This window comes from Phoca vitulina, unplaced genomic scaffold (genome assembly GCF_004348235.1).
Source record: "Phoca vitulina isolate PV1807 unplaced genomic scaffold, GSC_HSeal_1.0 scaffold2, whole genome shotgun sequence".
Lineage (NCBI taxonomy): Eukaryota > Metazoa > Chordata > Mammalia > Carnivora > Phocidae > Phoca > Phoca vitulina.
In genome coordinates, this window is record NW_022589705.1 from 99,267,835 (window position 1) to 99,291,396 (window position 23,562).

At 57.5% G+C, this 23,562-nt stretch overlaps 1 protein-coding gene and 1 long non-coding RNA gene across 3 annotated transcripts in view; one reads left to right on the forward strand and one right to left on the reverse strand.

The window, feature by feature from the left end:
- Nucleotides 1-3,937, reverse strand: part of PRDM16 (PR/SET domain 16) — a 312,060-nt gene extending 308,123 nt beyond the window's left edge. The window contains exon 1 of the mRNA XM_032395196.1: nt 3,670-3,937. Coding sequence (XP_032251087.1) covers nt 3,670-3,706 — 37 coding nt within the window. The 5' untranslated portion in view covers nt 3,707-3,937. The remainder of the gene's footprint in view (nt 1-3,669) is intronic.
- A 615-nt stretch (nt 3,938-4,552) lies between these two features.
- On the forward strand, nt 4,553-15,978 carry LOC116626072. 2 transcript variants are annotated; one of them, XR_004298161.1, is made up of 3 exons: nt 4,553-4,699; nt 5,122-5,507; nt 6,896-8,010. It is a non-coding gene; the product is annotated as an uncharacterized LOC116626072 (long non-coding RNA). The 2 variants fall into 2 exon arrangements; XR_004298164.1 differs by lacking the exon at nt 4,553-4,699 and adding an exon at nt 8,484-15,978 and having other exon boundaries at nt 4,716-5,507; nt 6,896-7,076.
- Nucleotides 15,979-23,562: the final 7,584 nt, after the last annotated feature.

A 23,562-nucleotide genomic window follows, 5' to 3' on the forward strand; every position in this document is an offset into this window, starting at 1 on the left:
CCAATGGCGAAGCCAGAGCCTGCAGGCACTCAGCGCGCTGCCGCGGGGCACCTGGCCTTGGCCGCCAGCCCCGCACCCCGCCCCTCCACCGCGGCCTCGGCGTTTTCGCCCGAAGCGGGGTGAGACGCTCGACTCCTGCCGGACATTTCCTGGCACTGCTGCCCTCCCGGGCGTCCAGACCGGAGGCTGCCGTCCTGGCTGCGGGGCGAGAAATGGTAGAAGGGGCACACGTCTCCTGGCGGGCGGGAGAAGGGCAGGGCCCCGCAGAGCCGGCGCTGGTTTCGGCTGGGGAGAAGGAACCGCCTAGGAGCTCGGGCTCCAGCCGGGCTCCCCACACCCTGTCACACACACACCTTCCTCGTACACATCACGCTCGATCGCACGCACCACACACACAGGTCCTCCCTGGAGCAGAGGTAGCAGCCCCCCACCTGCACCCCAGGGGCGAGGCGGCATGTGTCCTGAGGACACTCTCCCCAGGCCTGGAATATGTCCTGTCTAGTTGTGGGCCACGTTCATGGTGATCAGGTCTCAGGGGCGGCTCGAATGGGGGCCGTGGCTGGACGCCGTCTCGGGGAGCACATCCTCCCCTGCACAGGGCCCCCCAGCTGTGTGATGAGAAGGTCAGGAGGGCACCTTGGCTGTGTTGACCCCCCCCACCTGCCCACCTGCCTCACAACAGTGGCTGAGACACAAAGCTTTTGTTAGGCATTTTGTTTTGAAAATGTAGGGTAGGGACAGCCCCAATTCCTCGCAGGCCCACAGTGCCCTGGCCAGTGTGAGGGGACCCGGGACCTACCTGTCTTCACTCTGCCCCCAGCCCCCTAGGCTCACACTGAGGAGGTGCTGAGCACCGCAGCGGCCTCTGCCCTTGGAAAGCTGGACTTGGGAGCCCCCAGTGTGGGCCCAAAGGTGCTGCTAGTCAGTCAGCATGCAGGCCCAGCTGGGGAGACCCCCGGGAGTGGGGTCCTAGGGAAACACAAACGAAATTACAGCCCCACATGCGCCCTCTGGGGCAGCCCTCAAACTCTGACTCAGGGGGTGACACTCACTGACAAGGTTGTCCTTCCAGGCCCCACATATGGCTTCAGGCACAGCCCAGCCCTGCATACTGGACTATAACCATGACCTCTCCTTCTCCCTCCAGCCCCCTGACCCTGGCCAGGAGGTGGCTTACAGGGGTTGGTTCTCTGGGCCACCCTGGGGCTGCCCTGCTGCCTCAGACTCAGGTACTGGAGTCAGGTCCCCAGGGACGCCCACATCTGCTTAAAATATTGTCCAGCGGAATGAAATTCCTCGGCGGGTCCTGTGCTCTGTGTCAGGCAGGCAGCGTGGCCCGTGCCTGTCGGGGCCACCTTCTTGGGGAGGGCTGGGGGCAGCTGTCCCCGCTGAGAGGGCTATCCAGGGCATGCTCAGTGTGGGCTCAGGGGGCTCTGGGCCTGACACACTCGCTCTGCTGTGGCATTTTCTCACCAAGGACTTCCAGGAAAGGGAGACCTGTGGTCTGCCCTACCCTCGGGTCTGGTTCTCTGGCCTCGGGCAAGGCTGCAGGACGCCGCTGCCGAGCACCCATTTAGGTCCTGAGATGAGCCAGCGGGCCGCCTTCCCCACCTGCCGGGGTGGAGCAGACAGGGAGGGAGCTGAGGGCCAGACGGCTGGCCTGCCCGGCGTGGGTCGCTCCGCTGTTTCCGGGGCTGCGCTGGGGGCGCTGAGCTGCCTCTCGCTTGCAGCGAAGGCCCAGGAGAGTGCGGCACTTTCCACCTTCTCACTCCAGCTTCAGGCCCTTCCCCAGCGACAGCCTGACCCAGGCAGCTTGCAGCCCAGCGGCGAGACTCTGAGGAAGCCGCTGTGCTTACACACAGACCGAAACATGCACACCAACACCCACGCCCTGCCGCCCATGGGCACACAGGTAGCGGGCCCACAGCCCTGGCGCACCAGCCACAAAACACTGGGGCCTTGTTCGCACCAAGAGGGGCCAGAGGTCACGGGAGATGGAGGAGGCCGAGGCCCTGAGCATGGGGCAGAGGAGACAGGCTGGAAAGGGGTGCCTCAAGGAGGAGCCCCACACAGCCACGGGGGACTCCACGGGCGTCCTGCAGAAGCGGGGAGCTGCTTTTCCCCGGTGCTCGGCGGCGGATGCATGGCCTACCACCGAGGGGCCGCTGTCCGGGGGAGCCAGGCCAACCCCACCGAGGAAGCAGAACTTCTTCGGAAAAGTGTCGGGGAGTTTCTGGCCCACCAGGCTCATGCTTAGGGGCTCAGCCCTGGTGCGGTGAGGCGCCGCCGGGCAGGGTCAGGCCGAAGAGGAGCGGGCTGAACGGCCTGGTGGTCAGTCAGGGATCCCAAGGGGAGCGGGCCGGGCGCCCCTGCCGTGGGTGGGCGGGCGGCCCGCGGAGGAGGGGGCGGCGAGAACGGGCGGCGCCGGTTCCTTTCCGCTCGGCGCTCGCCGCTTCGCTGCAGCCGGGCCTCGGCCGGGCTCCGGGAGCCGCGCTCGCCTGCCCGCGGCGCCGCCGCTCCCACCTGCCCTCTTCCCGGGCCACGGTCCCGGGCCCGCGGGCCTCTCGGCGGATGGCGCCGGCGGTCGGAGCGCGGAGGGCGCGCGGGTGGCCCCGAGACGCGGCGGCCGGTGGCGGGGCGGGCGGCGGGCGCACCGGGCCGGCGGCGAGGACCCGGCCGGCGGCGGGCTGGGCGCGCGGAGCTTGGGGCTCGGCCCGAGACGGAGCGAAAGAGAAAGTAAGACCGGGGACCGGGCAGCCTCGCCGGGGGCAGCTCTGTCCCCGCCGGGCCTCGAGGCTGTGCGGGCGACAAGGGGCAGGAGGGGCCAAGCGGGGCCGAGCGGGGCCGAGGGCGGCGGCAGCGGCGGGTCGGAAGGCGTCCGGGTGGGGACCCTCCCGCTGGAGGCACCCGCGCAGGGGCTGCCCGAGCGGGCTGCCGGAGTCACGGAGGAGCGCCCGCCGCCGCGCGGGGCACCAGTCGGGAATAAACTTCCCGACCATACTTCCAAGCCCAGGAAAACGTCTCCATTTTGCTCCCCAAGTGGCCGAAGCTGTCCTGCCGCCGCCACCCCTGCCCCTGCGCCCGCGAAGCGGGGTGGACGCCGGCCCGCGCCCCCTCCTCCGCCCCCTCCCCGGCTCGGGGTCTCCCTCCTCTGCGCCCAGCTGGCGGACGCCAAAGGCGGTGCTCTAGCGCCCACTATTTCAAAAGCCCGGAATATGATTTGACCAGGACTGAGAGCCACTCCGAGAGAGAGAGGGAGAGAGCGAGCGAGGAGGAAAAAGTTGCTCTCCCCTTTCGTCAACTTTTCGCTAACTTTCGCTTTTCGCTCCCCTCCACCCCCAGCCCTCCCCCTCCGCCCCCCTCCCCGGCCCCCACCGCGCGCCTCGGGTTCCCGGGCCCGAGCGCCTGACACTGGGGGGGGGGGAGGGGGTTCGCGAGGAGGGGGCCGGCGCCTTCGGGGAGCGCGCGGCCCGGGCGCCCCGAGCCTCTGCGCCGAGCCCGGCCGCCCCGGAGCGCGGGAGGCGGAGCAGCCCCCGGGCCGCGCGGCCGATCCGAGGGCCGGGAGCCCAAGGCGCGCCGGCCGCGCCCCGACGCGCACCCCTGGCCCAGGCGCCCCGGCCCCGCGGCCCGGACCCGGCGGCGCGGCGCGGCCGAGCGCGGGAGACTTACTTTTGGCTAGCTTCCTCGCCCTCGCCTTGGATCGCATGGTGTCGGCTCGCGGAATCTCTCTCCTCCTCCTTGAGTCCAGAAGCAGCTACACACTATCTTCATCTCCCCAGCATTGTCAGTTTGGACACCTTCGCACATGCGCACAGAGCACTCAATCTGACACCCCTCGCCGGGGCCAAAAAAACTTTGCAATGTATTCATCATCCTCATCGTCGCGCCGCCGTCGCCGCCGCCGCCTCGGCGCGGGATTGGGGGGCTCTCCTTGGCCTTCCCGGTCTTCATCTCACTTATCTCTTCCCCCCCCCGCCCCCTCTCCCCCCCTCCCCTTTTCAGCGCAGCTCGGAACTGGCCCTTTAAGAAAACATTCCGTGCTCGGCGTTCCCGCCCGGGGCCCGCACCCCGGACACTTTAAAAGGACCCAGGTGGCCCCGGAGGCGAGGTGACTATCCCCCCACCCTTCCCCTGCGCCGCGGCGCGCTCCGCCCCAGCCCCGGCCGCAGGCGGAGTGGCGGCTGCGTTGGTCCTCGCGACTTCCTAGGATGGGGGGGGGGGGGGACGCGCGACAGTTCGGACGCGGGTCTGGCTGGGTTTGCTTCGTTTTATTGCATTTTATTACTAATTAAAAAGCTTTGCGTTCACCGTCGCCCCAGCCTGCTTTTCTCCCCGTCTCTCCCCGCGGCCCCCCGCCCCGGCCCGCCATCGCCCGAGGGGGTGTCCCGGCCCGCGCGCGGAACCCGGCTCCTCCGAAGCCCCCTCCGGGCCCCGCCGCCCCCCTCGGGCCTGCCCGGCTCCCGCCCCTCCCCTTCGCCCCCACCCCAGCGCTGCTACTCCGGGCTTCGCGGCTCAAAAACAACAGCTCCGCGCTCCGCCCCAGCCCCGGCGGGCGGCTGAAACTCGGACCCGCCGCCCTCGGTCCGCGCGGAGCCGGGCACCGGGGAGGCAGCGCGGGGGCCGCCGTCCGAACACCGGGCGCCCCGCACCTCGTCGCCCTAGGGGCGGGCCCGCGCACTCCTGCCTCCGCGGGCCCCAGGTGAGTACCCCGCGGCGCGAGCCCCCGAGCTGGGCCAGCTTCGGGGACGGAGCCTCCCGCGGCCCAGGTGAGTCGCGGGCGGGAAGGCCGGCAGAGCGGTGGCAGAGCGCGCGGGCGCGAGCCGATCGGGCGCTTCTGCCCCGCAGCCCTCCGACGCGGAGGGGTAGGCAGGATGTCCGGGCCAGGGGCCTGGTGCCGACAGTGAGAATTCCGCGTTCGAGTGTGTCTGGGATTCGAGAACGAAATGGGAGCAGAAGCAGGAGCTGACCCGGGCCCTTCCTGGTACCGGGATTCTGCCAAGCTCCAGGGCCGGGAGCTGCCCCAGAGTCAGCCTGAGCAGGGCTGAGAGATCGAGCCTCCGGTGCGGGTCTCTGCTGCCGCGGGTGGGCTCTTGGCTCTGCCACTCCCCATTTGTTGTGCAGTGAGACCAGTAGTTCCTCGATGGAGACCTGCGTTCGGCACCGAGCCCTTGCCATCGTGGAGGTGAACCGCTGAGGGCGGAAGGCTACCGCCGAGACCCTGGGGTCCTAGCAGAGGCCCTCCGGATGGCGAGGGGTGCGTGACCTGCATGACCGATGCTACCCCAGAGGAAAGGCTCCACAGAGCGGGGCTCGGCAGGAGCCCGAGGTGGTGGTGCGTGGGCCTTCCTGCCTCCGCAGCTCATAGCTGCTGCCCTGAGTTCCAATGCCACGAGCTCCCATGGTCTCAGGGGTGCCCAGCCTTGTGCCGCGCTTGCAGCCCCAGACGGAGAAGGCGCTCTCTGCGCTGCTCTGTTTCCCACTGAACTGAACGCAGCCTCGGGCCCTAGGTGAGTGTTGACGGCGGCGGCAGCACCCGCAGGGGCTCTGGTATAGAGAACAGGGGCAGCTCAGTCCCCTTGCCTGCAGCGCTTCCGAGGGCCTGTCGCCCCGGCCCCACGCTCTGTCCCCATGGGCTGGGTGGAGAACTGTGGGGTCCAGAGGGGCCTTGGGCCTTGCTGCCAGGCTCTGGGGGTTTAGGTGGGCAGTCCCCACGGGGAGTTAGGGCCTTGCTGCAGCCTCTAGCAGGCTCAGAACCCACTTAGTCCCAAGATGGGGGGGGGGTCGCTGGGAGAGGAAGGAAGGGACCTGGAGTTCAGAGCTGGGAGCTGTTCTGCTTAACCTAGCCAGGGCAGGCTCCAGCCCACGGACCTAACCTGGCTGGCGCCACTGGCCAGAGAGAACACAAGGTCACTCTCATACCTCAGCACTCCCGGACCCCCTTGCCGGGAGCCTCCTAGCGAGGTTGGGTAGGAGGCCTGGGGAGAATACAGTGGTGCCTGCAAAACACTCCCAACTGCACAGAAGGTCCTTCCCCTTTCCCCACCCCCCACTCCCCACTCCCCACTCCCCACCCAGCTCAGGCTTCCTTTTCCCCTGGCCTGGAGGCAGCCCGTAGGCTCCAAGGTTAGGAAGGCCCAGTCTTCTTCTGGGGGCACCCCAGCTCACTCTGGCCTTCTGCCTCAGCTGAGAAGGTGATTAAAATCTTCTGAACCCTGGCCAAGCTGGGCCAGGACACTCTCTGGACTCTGGGACTGCACCCTTTCCAGGGCCTGAGGAAGGAGGGTGGGAGGCTGCACTGTTTCTTCCCTGCCCTATGCTAGGCACCCCCGGGGTGGGGCTGGGGGCTGCCTGGGGAGAAAGACCAGGAGACAACCTAGCTGCTGACACCCCCAGGTGCTGCAGCAGCTCTGGCAGACCCCTCGCTCCCATCAGCTCCAATCAGTTCCAGGAGCCTGGGCAGACTGTCCCCAAGGCCATGGCCCTGGTCTGGCCAGGCCCTGCCCCCGCGTGGCCGGATTTAGAACCAAGAACAGGTCAGGCTTTGTAGAGTCCTGCAGAGAAAAGGACGAAGAAGGGGGAATCCGATGTGGGTCCCGATCCTAGCCCAACCTTGCAGACATTTGGGGACGGGTATGTGGGGGAACAGTTATGGGTAGGTGGGGGCCAAACAGGAAGAGAGGAGCAGTTTTCATTTTGTTGATAGTGAAAGGTTGGAGGGCAGTTTTCAAACCAAGCCAAGCTTCGGGGAGTCTTGTGGCCAATGCTGGGCTTAGGGGACCGGCACTGGGATGCAGAGGTGTTGCTCCTAACCTTGGCTTCCTACTGTGGGCTGAATGGTGGATGGTGAGAAGTGGGCTGCCTGGACACCTCCTTAGGCTACTGTGTTTTGGAACAGACTTTGTTGCTGAGGTCCAGGGTACTGGAGAGAGGACTTTTTCCGCCAACCTTTGCCACAGCCTGGAGTCCCGCTTCAGGCAGGAGCTCCGCCGACCACAGCCTTTTCCAGCAAGCAGGGAGGTGCAGCAGGAAACCCAGGACCACTTGAACTCTGTTGGGAAAGGGCCCAGTTTGGGAGGGTGAGCAAGCTGCTCCTCAGGGCTATAGTAAGCATCATAGTGGGCAGGCAGGAAGGGGGTCCCCAACTCCAGGACGCCCTGAGAAGCCCATGAGGAACAAAACCAGCTGGAGCCTAGTGTGCACTCCCAGAGTTTACTGTCTTGGACTAGAGGGTCACTTTGCTTGGCTTGGACTTGTGCCCCATGCCAACTCGCAAGGCCTGGCCTCTGAAGAGGTCTGCACTGTGGTGTGTGTGTGCCCAGAGGTGCAGGGTCCTAGCCAGCCCAGCCACCTGTCCAGGCTCTCGGGCCCCCGGGATGCACTGACCTGACCAGATTCTCACTGCTTCCCCCCGCCCCCGTTCCTATCTGTGCCCCTGAAACTTGGCCATGGGCTTTCAGGCACTCAGACTATGGGCTCAATTGGATTCCAGGTCAGGTTTTGTTCACCCTCCAGTTCCTGCTCAGAAAAACTCTGAGTAGCTAAAAGAATAAAAGCACATCTCCCTTAGTTTACATATGGGCTCTCCTCGGAGATCTGAAACTGCCCTGAAAGGGTCCAGACCACCAGTCCTTGCCTCATCCCCATCACAGGAGCATTGAATTGGGCTGAGATGGGGGTCTCCATCTCTGGGCACCTTCTCCTGCCTTACGTTAGGTGGAAATGTCTCCCAGATTTGAGCAACAGAAGGCTTGGAGACCACCAGGGATGTTTGGGGACAATCTGGTTTGGTTCCCACTACACAGAGAAAACGGAGGTGGTCTTGGCACCCAGCAGGAGACTCAGTGGGGACTGAATGCAGAGGTCTTCCAGCCCTGGGGCCAATAGCTAGCTGGAGTGTTGGGTCTAGAATGGGGGTGGGGTGGAGCACAGACAGCCTTCAGGGCATTTGTCTTCCCCAGGGGGGCTTCCACACTGTTCCAGAGTGGGCACTTCCCAAGGGGCCGCCCAAGACTCTGGGGGTAATAGTCCAGGCCCTCTTTGGCCCTTCTTCCCACCCCGAGCCCAGGGAAACTGGCTGAGACCCACCGAGCCCAGAGGCGCTGCTTTCTGGCACAAGGCTGTTTTCTCCCTGTGCTGCTCACGGCGCAGGTCCCCCAGTGCCCACAGCCAGTCCCTGCTCTGGAGTGGGCCCTGAGAGTGTTGGGCACTCTCAACCAAGACTTCCCAGGAATGTGAACCATGCAGTCGATTTTGAACAAACCCCAGATGTTTGGAAACCTACTGCCTTCACAGGCGGGAGGACTTGGTCCCTTGCAGATGGGCAGCCTCTTGGGAGGGTCCCCAAGAGACTTCTCTGCCCTCATCTGCAACCCGGGGTCCTGGCCGGGGAGCACGGATGCATGCCTGTCTGCACCTGGGGTCGGCCACGTGCATTTGGGGGACATAATCAGGAATATTTTTGTTTGTTTTGTTTTTAATTTAAGAGATGGAAGCTGTGGGCCTGAACTCCCCATTTGAATTCCCTGGGAGGGAGTTGGCTGCAGTATCCTGGGCCCAAACCGCCTCTCCAGGAAGTGCAGGAAGCCCCCAAATACTGCTTCCCCGCGGCGCGCACAGTGGGCCGGGACGACGCGGCGGCTCGGCGGCTCGGCGGCCCGGCTCCTGCCCTGCGCGGGGCTCCGGCTACTGCTGCGGGACTAGCGAACCGCATCGGTTTCCCACGCTTTCTCTCTATCCCAGACCTTTAAAAATCCGCCAACGAACGCCATTGCCGGTTCGCGCCGATCTCGAGCCCTGAGCTCGGCCGGCGCCGCCCGCAGCGGGGACTTCGCGCCGCGCTCACCCTCGGGCCGCCCGCCTGCGCGCGCCGGGAGCCACTTCGTCCCCTCCCCGAGCGCCCGGCCCAGCAGCGCCGCAGAACTTCGCGCAGCCGAAGTGGCCCCGCGGCCCCGCCGAACGCTGCCAGCGTGGACGCGGCGGCCTCCTGCTCCCGGTTCCGGCTGCGCTCCGGCAGGGGCCTGGTGGCAACGAAAACGGCGAGCCGAGTCGCTTTCCCGGCGTCCGAGTCCCGGGGGCCGCTGCGTGGGAGTCCGCCCTCCGCCTCCCCAAACGCCCCAGAGCCCGGGACATTGTAACTTCGCAGACTCCCCAAGTCGGCTTGCGCCCCGATTCACAGCCCGGTTTGCAGAGCCCCCTCGTCTCCGTCCTCTCTTGGCCGTGGTCCCTGCCCCCACACGGACAACCCTCCTTGTTTAGAAACCGAATTTCGCTGTGGGTCCTGCGGGCTCGACACACCGCAGACGTTTCCCTGGGAATGCTGCAGGGACTCCTTCCCGCCTCGGCTGCCCCATCTGTGAAGTGGGGCCCAACATTCCTGTGCCCCTCTCACAGGTTTACGTGGGCAGGTTGGAGAACGGACGGACTGATGGAAAACCCCAGGCGGGGCGAGCGCAGCCCAGCCCCTGGGGCCACGTTTGCGCAGCAAGGCTCCGAGGTGGTGCCCAGCCTGAAGAGGCCCCCGGTTGCTCTTGAGCAACCAAGCCTGTCCCGCCCTTTGCGCCCCGCGCCCGCACCGTGGAACTGTCCTCTCTGGGGGCTCGGTGAAGGTGGTGTGAGGGTCCAGCTCCGCGGCCAGCCGTCTTCTCCCCGCCCCTGCACGGGGTTTTCTCCCCGGGCCCGACGGTTCTCGGTTCCTCCCGGCCAGGATGCAAGGAGGCTTAACACCCCAGGCTCCAGCTCTCAGGACCTTACCACCCCGCACCCCAAACCCTGCAGAGGGCGGGTCCTGGGGCTGCCGGGGAGCGGGGACAGGCGACCGAGGCCCTAGTCGCAGCTGAGCTCCTCAGAGGGAATGCTCCCCCTCTCCCCCCTCCTCCCCACGCTTCGGGGACTGCGGAGGGAGCTCGGGGCTCCGGGGCGGGTGACCTTGGGCCTTCGGTCCCGTACTCTACCCTGCCCGATGGTGACTTGGGCGGGGAACCAAGGGGAGGGGCCATGGCCTGACTGGACACTACTCTGGGTAGGGCAGATAGGGGAGCGGGGGAAGGGAAATGGGATGGCCAAGGGAATGCCCAGACGGACACCCTCTCACCTTCCCCCCTTTGTTGCTTCTAAACTAGTAATGGGGGGGGTGCCTGATGAGACCAGGATCCTCTCTGGGGAAGGGAAATATTTACCTTTCTCTCCTGCTGAGTAACCTGAAAGTGATGGACTCAGTCCTCCCTCCCTGGACAGGGCCTCCTGCTTCTGCCCCAGGGCCTGATGCCCGTGACCTGGGGCTCTAGGAAGGGAGCAGGGCCCATGCGTCTCCTGCCCTGGTGCCCGATGCCCAGACTTGAGCACCTGCAGGGCCCGCCAGTGTCCAGCTCCCCACCCCAGCCTTACCTCCGGGACAGAGTTCCGATGAAGGACCGTGGCCCATGTGGCAGGAACACATTAGTGCACAGCCCCATGCCCCTGCAGCCCAGGCCAGTCAAGAGACCTCACTGAGGACCCACTGTGTGCCAGGCCTGGGGCTAGGGTGGAGATGGCAGGGTCCTGGCCTTTAGCAGCTCTTCGTTCATGGGACAGACCCCTGCTCCCCCAGGATAACAGCAGAATTATGATGGGAGTGCTGGGTGGGGAGCCGCAGAGGGATGGGGCGCACATAGCCTTTCCTGTTCCCCTCCCTGCCCAGGTCAAGGAGACAGCGGGGGGTGGGGGGGGTGAAGACAGAACTTCAGCTGAGTCAGACCCAGCTTCTTCCTGACTCCCTCCTTACTGGCCTCCCTTCCTCTCAGCCCCCAGCTTCCTGGGCACCCCAGTTTCCTAATGTGTCATATGGGGGAAACAAGCCAGGGGTCTTATGCTGCATGCAGGTGAGGGCTGGCACTTCTTGGGGGCTCTGGGTGGTTGGAGTGGTCATTAGTAGGGATCCCTGCGCCCTCTGACCCCTCCTCGTCCAGAACCCAGGTCTGCCTCTAGGGGCTCTGAGCTGGAGTCATGGACAGCAGCTTCTCACTCCCTGGCTGGACACAGAGGGCAAGTGAGACCAGGAAGGACAGGGCTCCTGGGAGCTTCAGGTCCTGCTCACCCATGCAGATCTTAATGGGCTCCCAGAGCCAGGCCCCACCCTGCCGACCTTGGCCTGCCCTAGTCTTGCCTGGTCTCCTGGCACTTGTGATCAGTGTTTCTGCCAGGTCCACCCCTGCCCTCCGGGACGCCGAGGCTCTGGGGTCATTCCTGCATTCGCTGACATAGGGCCAGAGGCCCCTGCAAGGTGGATGCTCCTGGAACGCACAGTCCCATGGTGCTGTCAAACACAAGGGCTGTTTGCCTCAGCACACCTGCAGCTTCCAGCGCATCTAATGCCCCTACAAAGCCCAGGGCTGGCCCAAGTCTGGGAGCCTCAGTGAATGAAAGAATGAGTCACTCACGAATGAAGAGCACTGAGTAAGAAGAAAGTGATCCCTACGTCTGATTTCAGCCCTGAAGACTGAAGGAGATGTGGGGCAGCCTTACCAGACATCACAATGGAGGCCAGAAGCCCCGCACCGAGGGCTTGAGGCCGAGTGACCTGTCCTTCACCTGTCCCAACTCGCAAAGGGCCGCCCTGTATTCAGTAGCCTGCACCAGTCCCTCATGATGGGGACACAGCAGTGAGCAAGCCACCCAGGTCCCCAGCTGCATGGTGCATGATTTGGAAAAGGAAGCCAGCTTGCTCAGGGGGGCCTCAGCGGGATGATGGGGGCAGGGGATGATGGCAGAAGGGCAGAAACTTGGTCTATCCACGGGGCTGTCCGGCTTGACTGATGGAGGGCAGGGGAGCTGGGGCTCCGGGGCCAGCAGGGTGCTGGCCTCTGCCCTGGGCTGTATCAGGCACCGTGTGACCCTTACAACAATCCCACGTGGTAGGAACTGCAATTGTTTGCACCTTACACACGGGAAACTGGACCTTAGAGGTACAAGGACATGTTGTAGAGGCAGGAGAGTGAGATTCATCTGCCTGACCCAAAGCCCTATTCCAGGTGACATGCGCAGCCAAGTGATGGTGTCCGGGCTGCGTGCGTGACACAGGCTGCAGAGGGGTCTGTGTCTGGAACCCCTTCTTGGGGCTCGTGCAGTGCCAGGCATGTGAGGTCCACAGGGCATGCTGGCCTTGTGGTCACCCACTTGCTCCCAACACTGACCAGCACATTTATTTGTGGGCTTCTAGAACAACTGAGCCATTTGCAATACGTATTTCCTCCGGGTCTGGCTCTCACTGGGGAGCCAGGGTCCCCCTTTCCTCCCCGACACCCACCCTCAGGGCAGCCACCCCAGGACTGTTCTGTGGCCGTCCTCAGTTTGGGGCTAACATGCCAAGCAAGTGATGCTCGGTATCTGGGCTTCTACTAAGGTATTTCCAATCATAAAAAAATATGTGTGTCAGTTAAGTGTGCATGGGGCCTGGACCACATGGGACATAGTTGTTCTAATAAACACGAATAAGCCAGTTTTCACATTAGAGAAATAACAGTTTCTAGTAGAAATGTGGTGCTTCTAAAAGGGGTTAATTAATAAACAGCAGGTAATTGTTCGTGGTACATTGTGGCAGAGGGTAATTTCCATTTTGGAGGATGGAAGGGCCAAATACCCCTCCCCACTCAGCATTTTTGTGTAATAATCACCTTGGCTTCACCTCTGCCTTTAATTTTTACAGCTGGAGCTGTTTACCATCTTCCAACTTTCACTAAAAGGGAAAAACCATCGCTTAAACAAAGCCATTGAGAACTCAGCATCATATGTGGATTTCTTAACATAAATAAATCATACAAACCAAGATTTATGTTCTCCGAATGATGTCATTCATTGAAGGCTGCCTTCCCAGTCAGATCAGCCTTTGGTGATTTCCTTGTGTGCGTGCGCTCTCTGCAAAACAAGGGGGGCAGCTCTGGCCTCCCCCCTGCTCCCGTTTCTCTGCTCGGCCCAGGACACCAGCAAGGCCTCTGCCCTGGTCCGCCCAGCAGAACCGGGTCAAAATGGTGACAGCAGTTTCTACCCCACAGACTGCTTTAAAGCTTTGTTATTGAACCATAAGTTCCGAGGTTGAAAGACTGTTAAAGCTTCCTGAAGAATTTGCGCAGACCCCAGAGGAAGCTGAAGGTCCTTTGGGTCTTCCAGAGCCTCCAAAGACAGCTAGCTGCAGAGGAATCACTTTGAAGTGAATGAGGAACAGAAAAAATCACCATTAATGGGTAAATGAGAGGTGGTGTACCCATACTGTGGAGGAGTGTTTGGTCATAAAAAGGAACAAAGTACGGACACACGCTAGCACATGAATGAACGCACATTATTCTCGGTGACAGAAGCTGGTCACAAAAGGCCATGTGTTGTGTGAGTCCATTTATATGAAATGTCCAGGATGGGCAAATCCCTAGAGACAGAAGTTAGATAAGTGTTTGCCAGAGGCTGGGGAGGGGGGTGACTGCTAATAGACATGGGTCTCCTTCTGCTGTGTGATGATGTTCCGGAACCAGCTGGCTGTGAGTGTTGCACATCACGAATGTCTAAATGCTGCTGAAATGTTCACTTTAGAATGGTAAGTGTTACGATATGTGAATTGTATCTTGATACATCTGCCATTAAAAAACCACCCCTGAGCATACATGTTTAGAAGCTTCAGGCTCATCTTTAAATCCTTATTAAATTTGGAACTGAGCATATAGCAGGAGGAGGGTGGGCAGTGTGCATGCACACCGTGAAGGGGGTCACGTGAGCGCTGGCCCAGCCCCCAGGGGAAGCCCGAACACACGACCATTTTCCTCGGAGCTGGCTGTGCAGCAACCGCCCCCTTCACCCGGCAATGGCCTCCCCTTCCCAGCAGCCCAGGGGTAACCCCTGCCCGGCTTTTTGTGTTAACCATCTCCTTGACTCGGTTTAAGCTTTATCACCTAATACAGATCCCTGAAAATGTGAGTCCGGATGCAGAGTTTAATCAGATTGAAATGAGCAAGGAGTATTAAGAGCACCACAAAGGGTAGGTGAGGTGGGTTCCATCCACACCGTGGATGATCATTTGGCCACCGGAAGGACGCTGAAACGTCTGCAAACATGAAGAGAGAAGCCGGTCACAAAAGGCCACGTACTGTATGACGCTATTAGCAAATCTGGAGAAACAGCAAGCAGGTTGCTGGTTGCCTAGCTGTGGAAGGACAGGCGGTGGTGTCTTGGGCAGGTGAAGGTTTCAAGGGATGAGCCAGACCAGAGTCCGGCTCCAGCCCCTGGGCATTAACAGAAGACCCTCGGGGAAAATAGGACTGACCAATACAGCCTGGACCTTTTATTAATTCAAGCAGCACACATTCCCTGCACACCTAGTTTGTGGCAGTATGACCAGAGGCCCCAAAGATGTAGCAGTGACCAAAAGAGACAGGCATCTTCCCCTGCGGAGCTCATGTTCTCATGAGGACGGCAGCAGTAAGCAGGATACCTAAGAACCTTGCAGGGCAGGTTCAAAGTCTCTGCATGCTGTAGGGGATAACTAAGGAGGGAAACAAGGTGAGGAGCATGGCCAAGTGAGACCTCTCTGGGGTGGTGGCATTTGAGCAGAGACGGGACAGACTGAGAAGGAAGCATTGTGCATGTCTAGGGAACAGCATTCGGGCCGAGGTAGGGAAGTTGTCCTGTATTGTGCTGGTCGGCTCAGTGTAATCACAAGGGACATTCAATGAGGTAGAGAGAGGCAGAAAGATTCAACTGGCTTTGAATTTGGACGGGGCTCCTGAGCCAAGGAATGCAGGCGGCCTTCTGACGCTGGACAAGGCAAGACAATGTATTCTAGACTCTCCACAAAGGAAACCAGCCCTGCTGATACCTCGATTCTTGCCCAGTGTGACCCATTTCAGACTTCCCGTCTGCAGAACTGCAAAATGATAAAGTGTGCTGTTTTAGGCCACTGAGTTTGTGGGAATTTGTTACGGCAGCCACAGGAAATTCACACCGGGTAGGAGGGGAGACGGGAACTTCTTCCCACATGGTCAGGACACGCCAGGGGACAGTCACTGCAGGGACGTTGGCAGTGGCTGTCCTCACGTCTGGATCCTTAGTCACTCTGCTCCGATGTGGACCGTCCGTCCTCCACAGCCCGCCTGTGCTCATCACTCCGGGAGCCTTAGCAGCCATCCCCTGGCTCTCCCACTCCCCAGCTTCCTCTCTCATCTCTGTGGAGCGCATCCTCTAGTAACTTCTGATAAACTGGGAGATACATTTTCTAGGACCATGCATGTCTGAAATGCATTTATTCTCCCAACACACCAGAATAATAGTTGGGCTGGGTGTGGAATTCTAGACTGGAGATGCTTTTCATCCAGAGTTTTCAAAACATCGCCCCTTGTCTTCTTGCTTCCAGAGTGGCTGTAGAAAAGGGAGGGGAATCTGTTCCCTTGTGCTTTGAGTGCAACTTGCTTCTTCTTGGAAATCGTCTAGAATCCTGTCTTTGTCCCAAGTGTTTTGCTGTGTCACGGTGATGCACTCGAGAGTGTGTCTGATTTCCTCCACTGTGGGTTCTTTCAATCTGGGAGCTTATGTCTTTCAGTTCTGGGAAGTTTTCCAGAAATATTTTGTTATGGATTTCCTGCCCTCTGCTTCCTCTGCTCTTTGTTCTTGGAAACTGATGGTTACTATGAAGTTTTCTTCCGTCCACATGGTCTGTGTATCCTCCAGATGGCTTTGTTCTATTCCTTTTAGTCTCCTGTGTTGATCCTCAGTGACCCACTCATGATCTGAGGCGGGGAGTACAGAGCTGGTTGGAAGATCTGGGGTAAGGGAGGGCTTGCTGCCTTTGACATCCATAGGAGGGTGATCCTGGCAGCGCTTGATGTCAGCATCTTCAGGGGCTGATCTGATGCCCAGGCAGGTTCCCCAGGGATGAGGGGGGTCCAGCTGCCAGTACTCTGGGATCCAAGTTGGGGTCTCCTCAGTCAGTGTCAGGTCACGGCTGCGTGCATTCCCGGGAATAGGCCTTTGGACTTTTGCTGAGCGGGGGAGGGGTGGGGGTGGGGAGAGCATCTAGGAATCCATCTCCCTCATGACTGCCTTTCATGCTGGCCTTCCTGATGGCAGCCATTCCCGCACCCCTCATCTCAGGCTTGCTTTTATGGCCAGTCCTGAATTTGGGATGCTCTATGTATTAAACCCAGTAAAAGCCCACCTTCTGCACTGTGTTCAGAGCTCTCTCGCTCGCTCGCTCTCTCTCTTTCTCATCTGTGAGCCAGTCACTGTGGGTGCACCTGCAAGTGGGCTTTCAGAAATTTGCAGCTGCCCTGCCCTCCCCTGTCCTCTCCACCCTCATGGGAAGATGTCTCTTAAAATCTCTTTTCTGTGGTTGAAGTGGGCTTTGCAGAGGGAGCTTATTCAGTGTGTTTAATCTGCCATCTGAACCCGGTGCCTTTTGGGGTCACGGTGTTATTTCAACTCCTTCTCTTAGTTTCTGTGTGGCTATTTTGGAAAGGCTGTGTCCATTTGCTGTGCAGCGTCCAGAGGCTCTGAGTGAGGTTTTCTGGGTCCTGACCAGCGGATTCCTTGGAGCTCCCCCCACTGTGACACATTCCAGTCACAAAGAGGTGAGCTGCGTCTTTGGGTCCATGCATGGACTGCTGTGTGGACAAGGACATGATGGTGTAGATATGTGCGTGTTGCCCGTACTGATATGTCCCTGAAACACGGGATGGGGAGGAACGTTTAGGAATACGAATTGAAATATAGTAACAGTGGTCTAAACTGAGTGATGAGATTTCAGGGTATTATAACATTTTTCTTTGTTATGCTTACGTGCATTTCAATTTTTCTCCAGTGACCATATGTTAGTTGTGTAATTGTTACAATGTTAAATGTGTAAATTGTTACATATGTTAGTTGTGTAAATTGTTACAATGTTAAAATGAAGAACAAAATGTTACCTGTCCTTCAAGAGCTGGCTCAATGTCATTACGTCCCAGAAGCTTCTCCTGAACGCACTGTTGGCAATGCTCCCCTCACCACAGAAGTGAGATGGGCATTAAATAAAACTTAATTTTCCAAATATTGATTTAGAGTTTAAGCCTCTTTTCTCCCAGGGTATGGGAGACTGGAGACATGCTCTGAGCTTGGGACTCAGCTCTCCAACTTGTTCTGATGGGGGAGGGGCCTCTGACCCTGGGCTTCAACCCCGAGGTGGCAGGGTGCATGGGAATGCGGGCTCTGGAGCGAGCCACCCGCTGTGGCCTGGATCCGCCACAGCCTCCCTGTGGACTGCAGCTGGTCACACCTGCCTGGGCCCTAGTCTCCCGACTGCAAGCGTGAGAAACGGACCTGCCGCTGGGCTACTGTACCCAAAGGTCCTGATGCTCAGGGAGGACTGGAGCCAGGTACAGAGGACAGAGCCCAACCACCTCCAGGCTGGGCTTTCTGTCACTTTCATTTGTAATTGTGGTACAACACACATAGAATTGACCATCTTAACCATTTTAACATGTCCAGTTCAGGACCATTAGGCACATTCACACTGCTGTGCACCATCACCGTCCACCCACAGAACTTTTTCATCTTCCCAAACCACAGCTCTGTCCCCATGAAACACTAAATTGCCAGCCCCCTCCTCAGCCCCTGGTGCCCACCTTTCCACTTTCTGTCTCTATGAATCTGACTCCTCTGGGGACCTCCAAGGAGTGGGATCATGCAGTGTTTGTCCTTCTGTGTCTGGCTTCTTTCTCTCCGCACAATGTCCTTGAGGTCCATCCACAGGGTGGGATGTGTCTGCTTCATTCCTTCCTCAGGCTGATTGCTATCCCAGTATGTGGACAGGCCCCACTTTGTTCATCCGTCCATCCACAGATGGAAACCTGGCTGTTTTCACCTCGCCAGGTTGTTTCAGCGGTGTTTTCCTGAGCCTTGTTGGGGGCATGGGATTGTTTTTGCTCCTCTGCATAGAGGGCTATGGACTTCTTCAGCAGGGGGCCTCCTGGGAGGGCCTCTTCTTGGGGACAGTTTCTCCCTCTCATACCTCTGCCTTCTCCCTCCTGACACTGACCTCCCTGAGGCCACATGAGTCTGATCTGATCACCCCCTGTGAGTGTGGCATGGGCACCTCCTCAGAAGACCCCACTCATCACGACGTGGACAATTTGCTTTGTATTTGAGATGTTACTCACTTTTCACCTGATGCTCAACCCTGAGGGGTGCTGGGGGCTCCAGTTGTTCCCAGGTCCTTGACTTCCCCTTGTCCCTGATCCCAGGAGTACACAGGAGATGGGACAGAACCCTATCCAAGTGGGAGAACTGGAGGCCCTTTGCTGAAGGCTTGAAGGCCAAGACTAGCCTCCACCCACACCCTTAGAATTGGGTCTGATCCCCCAAAAGATGGCCAGGCTGGCCAGAGCCAGGGCCCAAGGGTTCCTGGCAGTTCCTCCCAGGGAGACCCCAAGGCAGCAGGAACCCAGCACCTGCCCCAGCTCTCAACCCTAGGCCAGCTCCTCAGCCTTGGGCAGGCTCCAGGGAAGGAACCCAGCCCTCCCTAGAAAAAAAGCCTCTTCAAAGAAGGCTCCCTCCTGGCACAAGGATCACACTGTTTAGAAGTGATAGGATGAGCTCCAGGAGTTTGTGCTCTGCTCCTCTGGGAGACGTAACTGCCTGAGATTGGTGGCACGGCATCACACACACAAAACCACAGGACCGCACACCCTCTGGGATAAAGAGGGGTTTATAAACACAGGCAGAAGAGCACCTACAGAGGGGCCCATCCTGTAGAAGCAGTCCAGGCTTCAAAGGCATCACTTAGCCACTAGGGACCCACAGACCCACCACTGGGGGCTCTGCACAAACCCAACCAGTGGTCCAGACTTTCTGTTCCACCAGTGGAACCCTCCCTGTACACAGACATGGAAGGTGCAGCCTTTTGAGCACTGCAGAATGGGAGTTTACCAGAGCTGCAAGGCCATCTCCTCCAGGAAGCCCTCCCACCCAGTAGGATTGCCTCTCATTCCCTGAGTCCCCCAGGACCTCCATGGACTGCTGTTATATGTCAGGCACAGCTGGGTTCCCACAGGAGATCACAGGCTGACAGCCACCCTCTACTGTCACAGAGCAGGGTGTGAGGCTCTGTGGTTAGGAGGGATCTGTACAGAGAAGGACCTGAAGGCAGGCTTCCTCATGTTGAGGCTCCTCTGGAAGTGGGGCTGGGGTGCAGTGGCCTGAGGGGCTGAATAAGTTTTCTACACCTCTCCCCTCCCTGTGGCAGGGATAAGGTCATCCTGACTCTTCCCTGCAGGCACAACCCGGGGTGCACTTCACCTTCCTTCCTACCCTCACATGCAGGTTCTCCAGGGCAGGGATCTGGAGGCTCCCTAGGGGCCTAAACACTCCCCGGTTCCCTCCAGGTCTGGGGTAGCCACAATAGCCATCCCTTCCTCCTCCTGAACCACCTGGTGGAGCTGCTTCTGCCCCATGCCCCCTGCTTATGGGTTCTTGAGGAACTTGGGGTCTGCTCAGAAGTAGCCAGCCAAGAGAGGGCCATGGCCACTACATGAGGCGTGTTCTGGTGGGGCCCCAGCCTGGCCTAGGACACAGATTGACTCCCCACCAATGAGGGCAGCGGTTTTCTACTCCTGGGCACTGGCTGTTCTCTGGGCCCTCTACCACCAGCCTCTTCAGGCCACCTCCATCTCTCTCCTGCTCTCTTACAGCAAAAGCTTCCTGGCTGGTCCCCAAACCATGGTCTGTCTTCCCATGCAACCCTCAGGGCCAAGAGGGTGAACTTCTTGCCTGTTTTATTTCCTCTTACTCTCCAGGGTCTAGCAGAGTGTGGCACATGGGAGATGAACAATGGTTTTGGATGGATGGATGGACGGATGGATGGATGGATGGAAGGAAGGATGGATGAAAGGAAGGAAGGAAGGATGGATGGAAGGAAGGAAGGAAGGAAGGATGGATGGATGGATGGATGGATGGATGGATGGATGAAGGGTTGGATGGATGGAAGGAAGGATATAAGGATAGATGGATGGGTGGATGGATGGAAGGCTGGATGGAAGGAAGGAAGGATGGATGGATGGATGGATGGATGGATGGATGGATGGATGGATCGCTGGATAGATGGAAGGAAAGAAGGAAGGAAGGAAGGATGGATGGATGGATGGATGGATGGATGGATGGATGGATGGTTGGATGGATAGATAAATAGACAGGGGGGTGGATGGATGGGTGGATAGATGAACTCCCTGCCCAATGAACCAAGGAAACTGAGTTTTATGATGAAACTGGAAATGAACTGGGAAACTGAAGCCTAGAAAAGAGCAAGGGGTAGAACTTGCTCAAGATCATGGTGCACACTGGCAACAGAACTGATCCAGGACCCCAGAGCTTTGTTCTCCCTGCTCCAGCTGCCTGCTGGAGGCAAGCAGTTTCACCTTGTTTCACCTTGACAAAGTTTTACCTTGATAAGCAGTCAGGATTCATGCCCTGTATCTGTTGTTGGTCCCAAGGTGGAGCCCTTCAGGGCCCAGGATCTGGTCCTCCTCACCTCTGTTCATGTGTACCTGTAGGAAACACATATCCCTGTCTGTTCTTCTTAGCTGTGAGACCCTGGGCTCAGGACCCAGGACAGGAAAGATGGTAAGATGATGCCCACCTCTCAGGGCTGCTGCTCAGAACAAATAAAATGATAAGTTTGAAGGGACCAGGTGAATGGTAGTCATGTGACATCTGTACCCTGCCTGTGCCAGACAATCTGTTTTTTACCCCTCCTTCTACTGAAATTACTCTCAAGGTCCCCAAAGACATCTGAATGGACCCTGCTCCATCTTTGTCTTTCTTGTGCCCCCTGCAGCACTGCACATGCCCCTCCAACTCATTCCTAAAAATTCCTAAAAACCCGCCTCCCACCATGACCATGCTCAGACCCCTCCCTGGGATAGGGTCTTACCAGACTCCTGTGTCAGGAAAAACCTCAAATCCCAGATATTTCAAGGAAGGCCCAGGGTAGGTGCCCTGGAGCACAGGATTCTTCCATCTATCCACCTTTTCCGTACACCCTCCCCCTGCCCCAACCTTCATACAGCCACACGTTTCATACGACTGAGGGCATTGCCAGACCCCAGCTCTTCCTAGCCCCAAGCTGGCATGTTCTCCCTTGGGTGGGTCCCTGAAGCTGACCCAACCGGGACTGGCTAAGCCTCTGACCTCAGCCCACAGAAGGAGTAGTGATAACCCCTGCAGGGAAGGACCCTCCCTGGGTTAGGGTCTTGGGACCATCCTTGAGGGACAACCCATAGACTATCATTCCAGTTGGGTGTAAACAGACACCTTGATGTGGGCTGGAGCCGTCCTTGGGTATGGGTCTGCTGAGCATAGCACAGCCTCCTTCAGGGGCTTCGACCGTATATAGGGGACTCTGTGACCCATCAAGTTCCCCTCTGGGGCAGCTCTGGGCTCTATCTAAACGAGGCACTGAAAAAAATAAAAAAATAAAAAAATAAAAAATAAACGAGGCACTGCAGTAACAGCTGCCCTGAGCTCCAGGGTTTTTATGGGTTTGTCTTAAAGATTTTATTTCCAGAAAAAACCAAAAGCAATTAATCCAAATTACAGAGTAGTCATTTGCAATAATATTTGCTTTAAATATATGTATTTTTTTAAAACCCCTAAGCTGTGAGCCTCCAGTGAGTTCGAGGTGAAGGACACCTTGAAATAATTACATTTTTTTGCTTGCTTTATGTTGTGAAAATGGCTTGGTCGATTTGGGGAAAAATTATAAAATAGTCAGCTGACTCCCTTATAAAGGCGACATTATTTTTTTTCTCCAAATTCTGCCAGAATAACCACATCATGATCATTTACCCTCTTGCCTTGAAGGTGGATTTCTTCCAAAGGCACCTCAAGCGTTTGTCCAGCTGCCCCTCACCCCAGCCTTGGCCAGCAAGGGGAGCGATACCCCTCCCAGAGACACAAATGATGGGTGGCATTTCCCAATGTCCAACCAGGAAGACAAGTGTCCAGCATGGTGCGGGTCCACATGCTGACAGACAAGCTGACCACCCAACTTGGACGGGTGGAAGGGAGGGGACCCAGGTTCACCTGCCCTCTTTGTCTCAGTGATGGTTAGGGATCTTGACAACTGTGATGAGCATAGCCCAGAGGGAGGGCGGTCTAGCCCAGGTAGGACCCCCTGGCCAGTGAGCATGCCTAATGAGAGGCTTTGCTGCTTGGAAAATGGAAATTCACTGGAAGATTCAATTCTGCTTAGTATAACATCAAAACACTCAACCACACTGGGTCGGGACACCTGGTTTTGGTGCTGGGGGAGCCAGAGTGCCGGGGGAGCCTTCTCTACTGTTCCCCAGACATTTTATCATCTGATGTCTCCTCCCCAGATCTAAGATTTGTAGATATGTCCTCCTAGTATTTGGCTTTCCTTTTCATTTTCTTAAGTGTCTTTTGAAGAAGAAACTTTTAAATTTTAGCAATATACTGGGTTTTTTTTTTCAGTTTATTTATACTGAAAGTTCAGTCTATTTATACAGTTTATTTATAGTTAGTGCTTTTGTTTCTGTCCTGTTTTGCCTAACCCAAGGTCACCAAGATTTTCTACCATATTTTTTCTTAAAGTTTTATGGTTTTAGTTCTTATATTTGGATCTAGGATCTATTTTGAGTTTGTTCGTTTTTGTCGTGTAAAGTAAGTGTTGAAGTTTATTTTTTGCATGTGAGTGTCCAATTTTTCCTGCATTATTTGTCAAAAAGTCGATGATTTCCCCCCTTGAATTGCCTTGGCAACCTTGTCAAAAATTAATTGACCAAATATGTGTGTGTCTATTTGTGGATGCTCTGTTCTGTTGATCTATGTATTTATTATCTCGCCAATATCACAGTCTTGATTGTTCTAGTTTTATGATAAACTTTGAGTTATAGTATGCCTCCCAATCTTTTTCTTCATTTTCAAAATTGGTTAGGCTATTTTAGGACCTTTATGTTTCCACATAAACATTAAGACTAGTTTGTCAATTTCTATAAGAAAGCATTCTGGGATTTTTGTTGTTATTGCATTGAATCTATAGATCAATTTCAGGAAAATTGTCATTCCAACAATACTGAAACTTCCATGAACATGGTATATCTCCCTTATTTATTGATTTATAAGATTTATTTATTTATTTTAGAGAGGGGGGAGGGGCAGAGGGAGAGAGAGAATCTCAAGCAGACTCCCACCTGAGCGCAGGGCCTGACTCCAGGCTTGATCTCACAACTCTGAGATCATGACCTGAGCCAAAACCAAGAGTGGGTGCTGAACTGACTGAGCCACCCAGGTGCCCCTCCCCCATTTATTTAGATCTTTAATTTGTTTCAGCAATATTTGGTTGTTTTCAGTTTATGAGCCCTACACCATTTTAGTTAAATTGATTGCTAAGTATATCATAATTTTTATTCTATTTTAAATTTCTTAAAATTTCAATTTTCAATTATTCATGGCTAACATGTAAAATTCAATGAATATTTGTACATTGGCCTTTTGTACACTGTGCTCTTGCTAAATTCACTTATAAGTTCTTACAGCTTTTTTGCAGTTTCCTTTGAA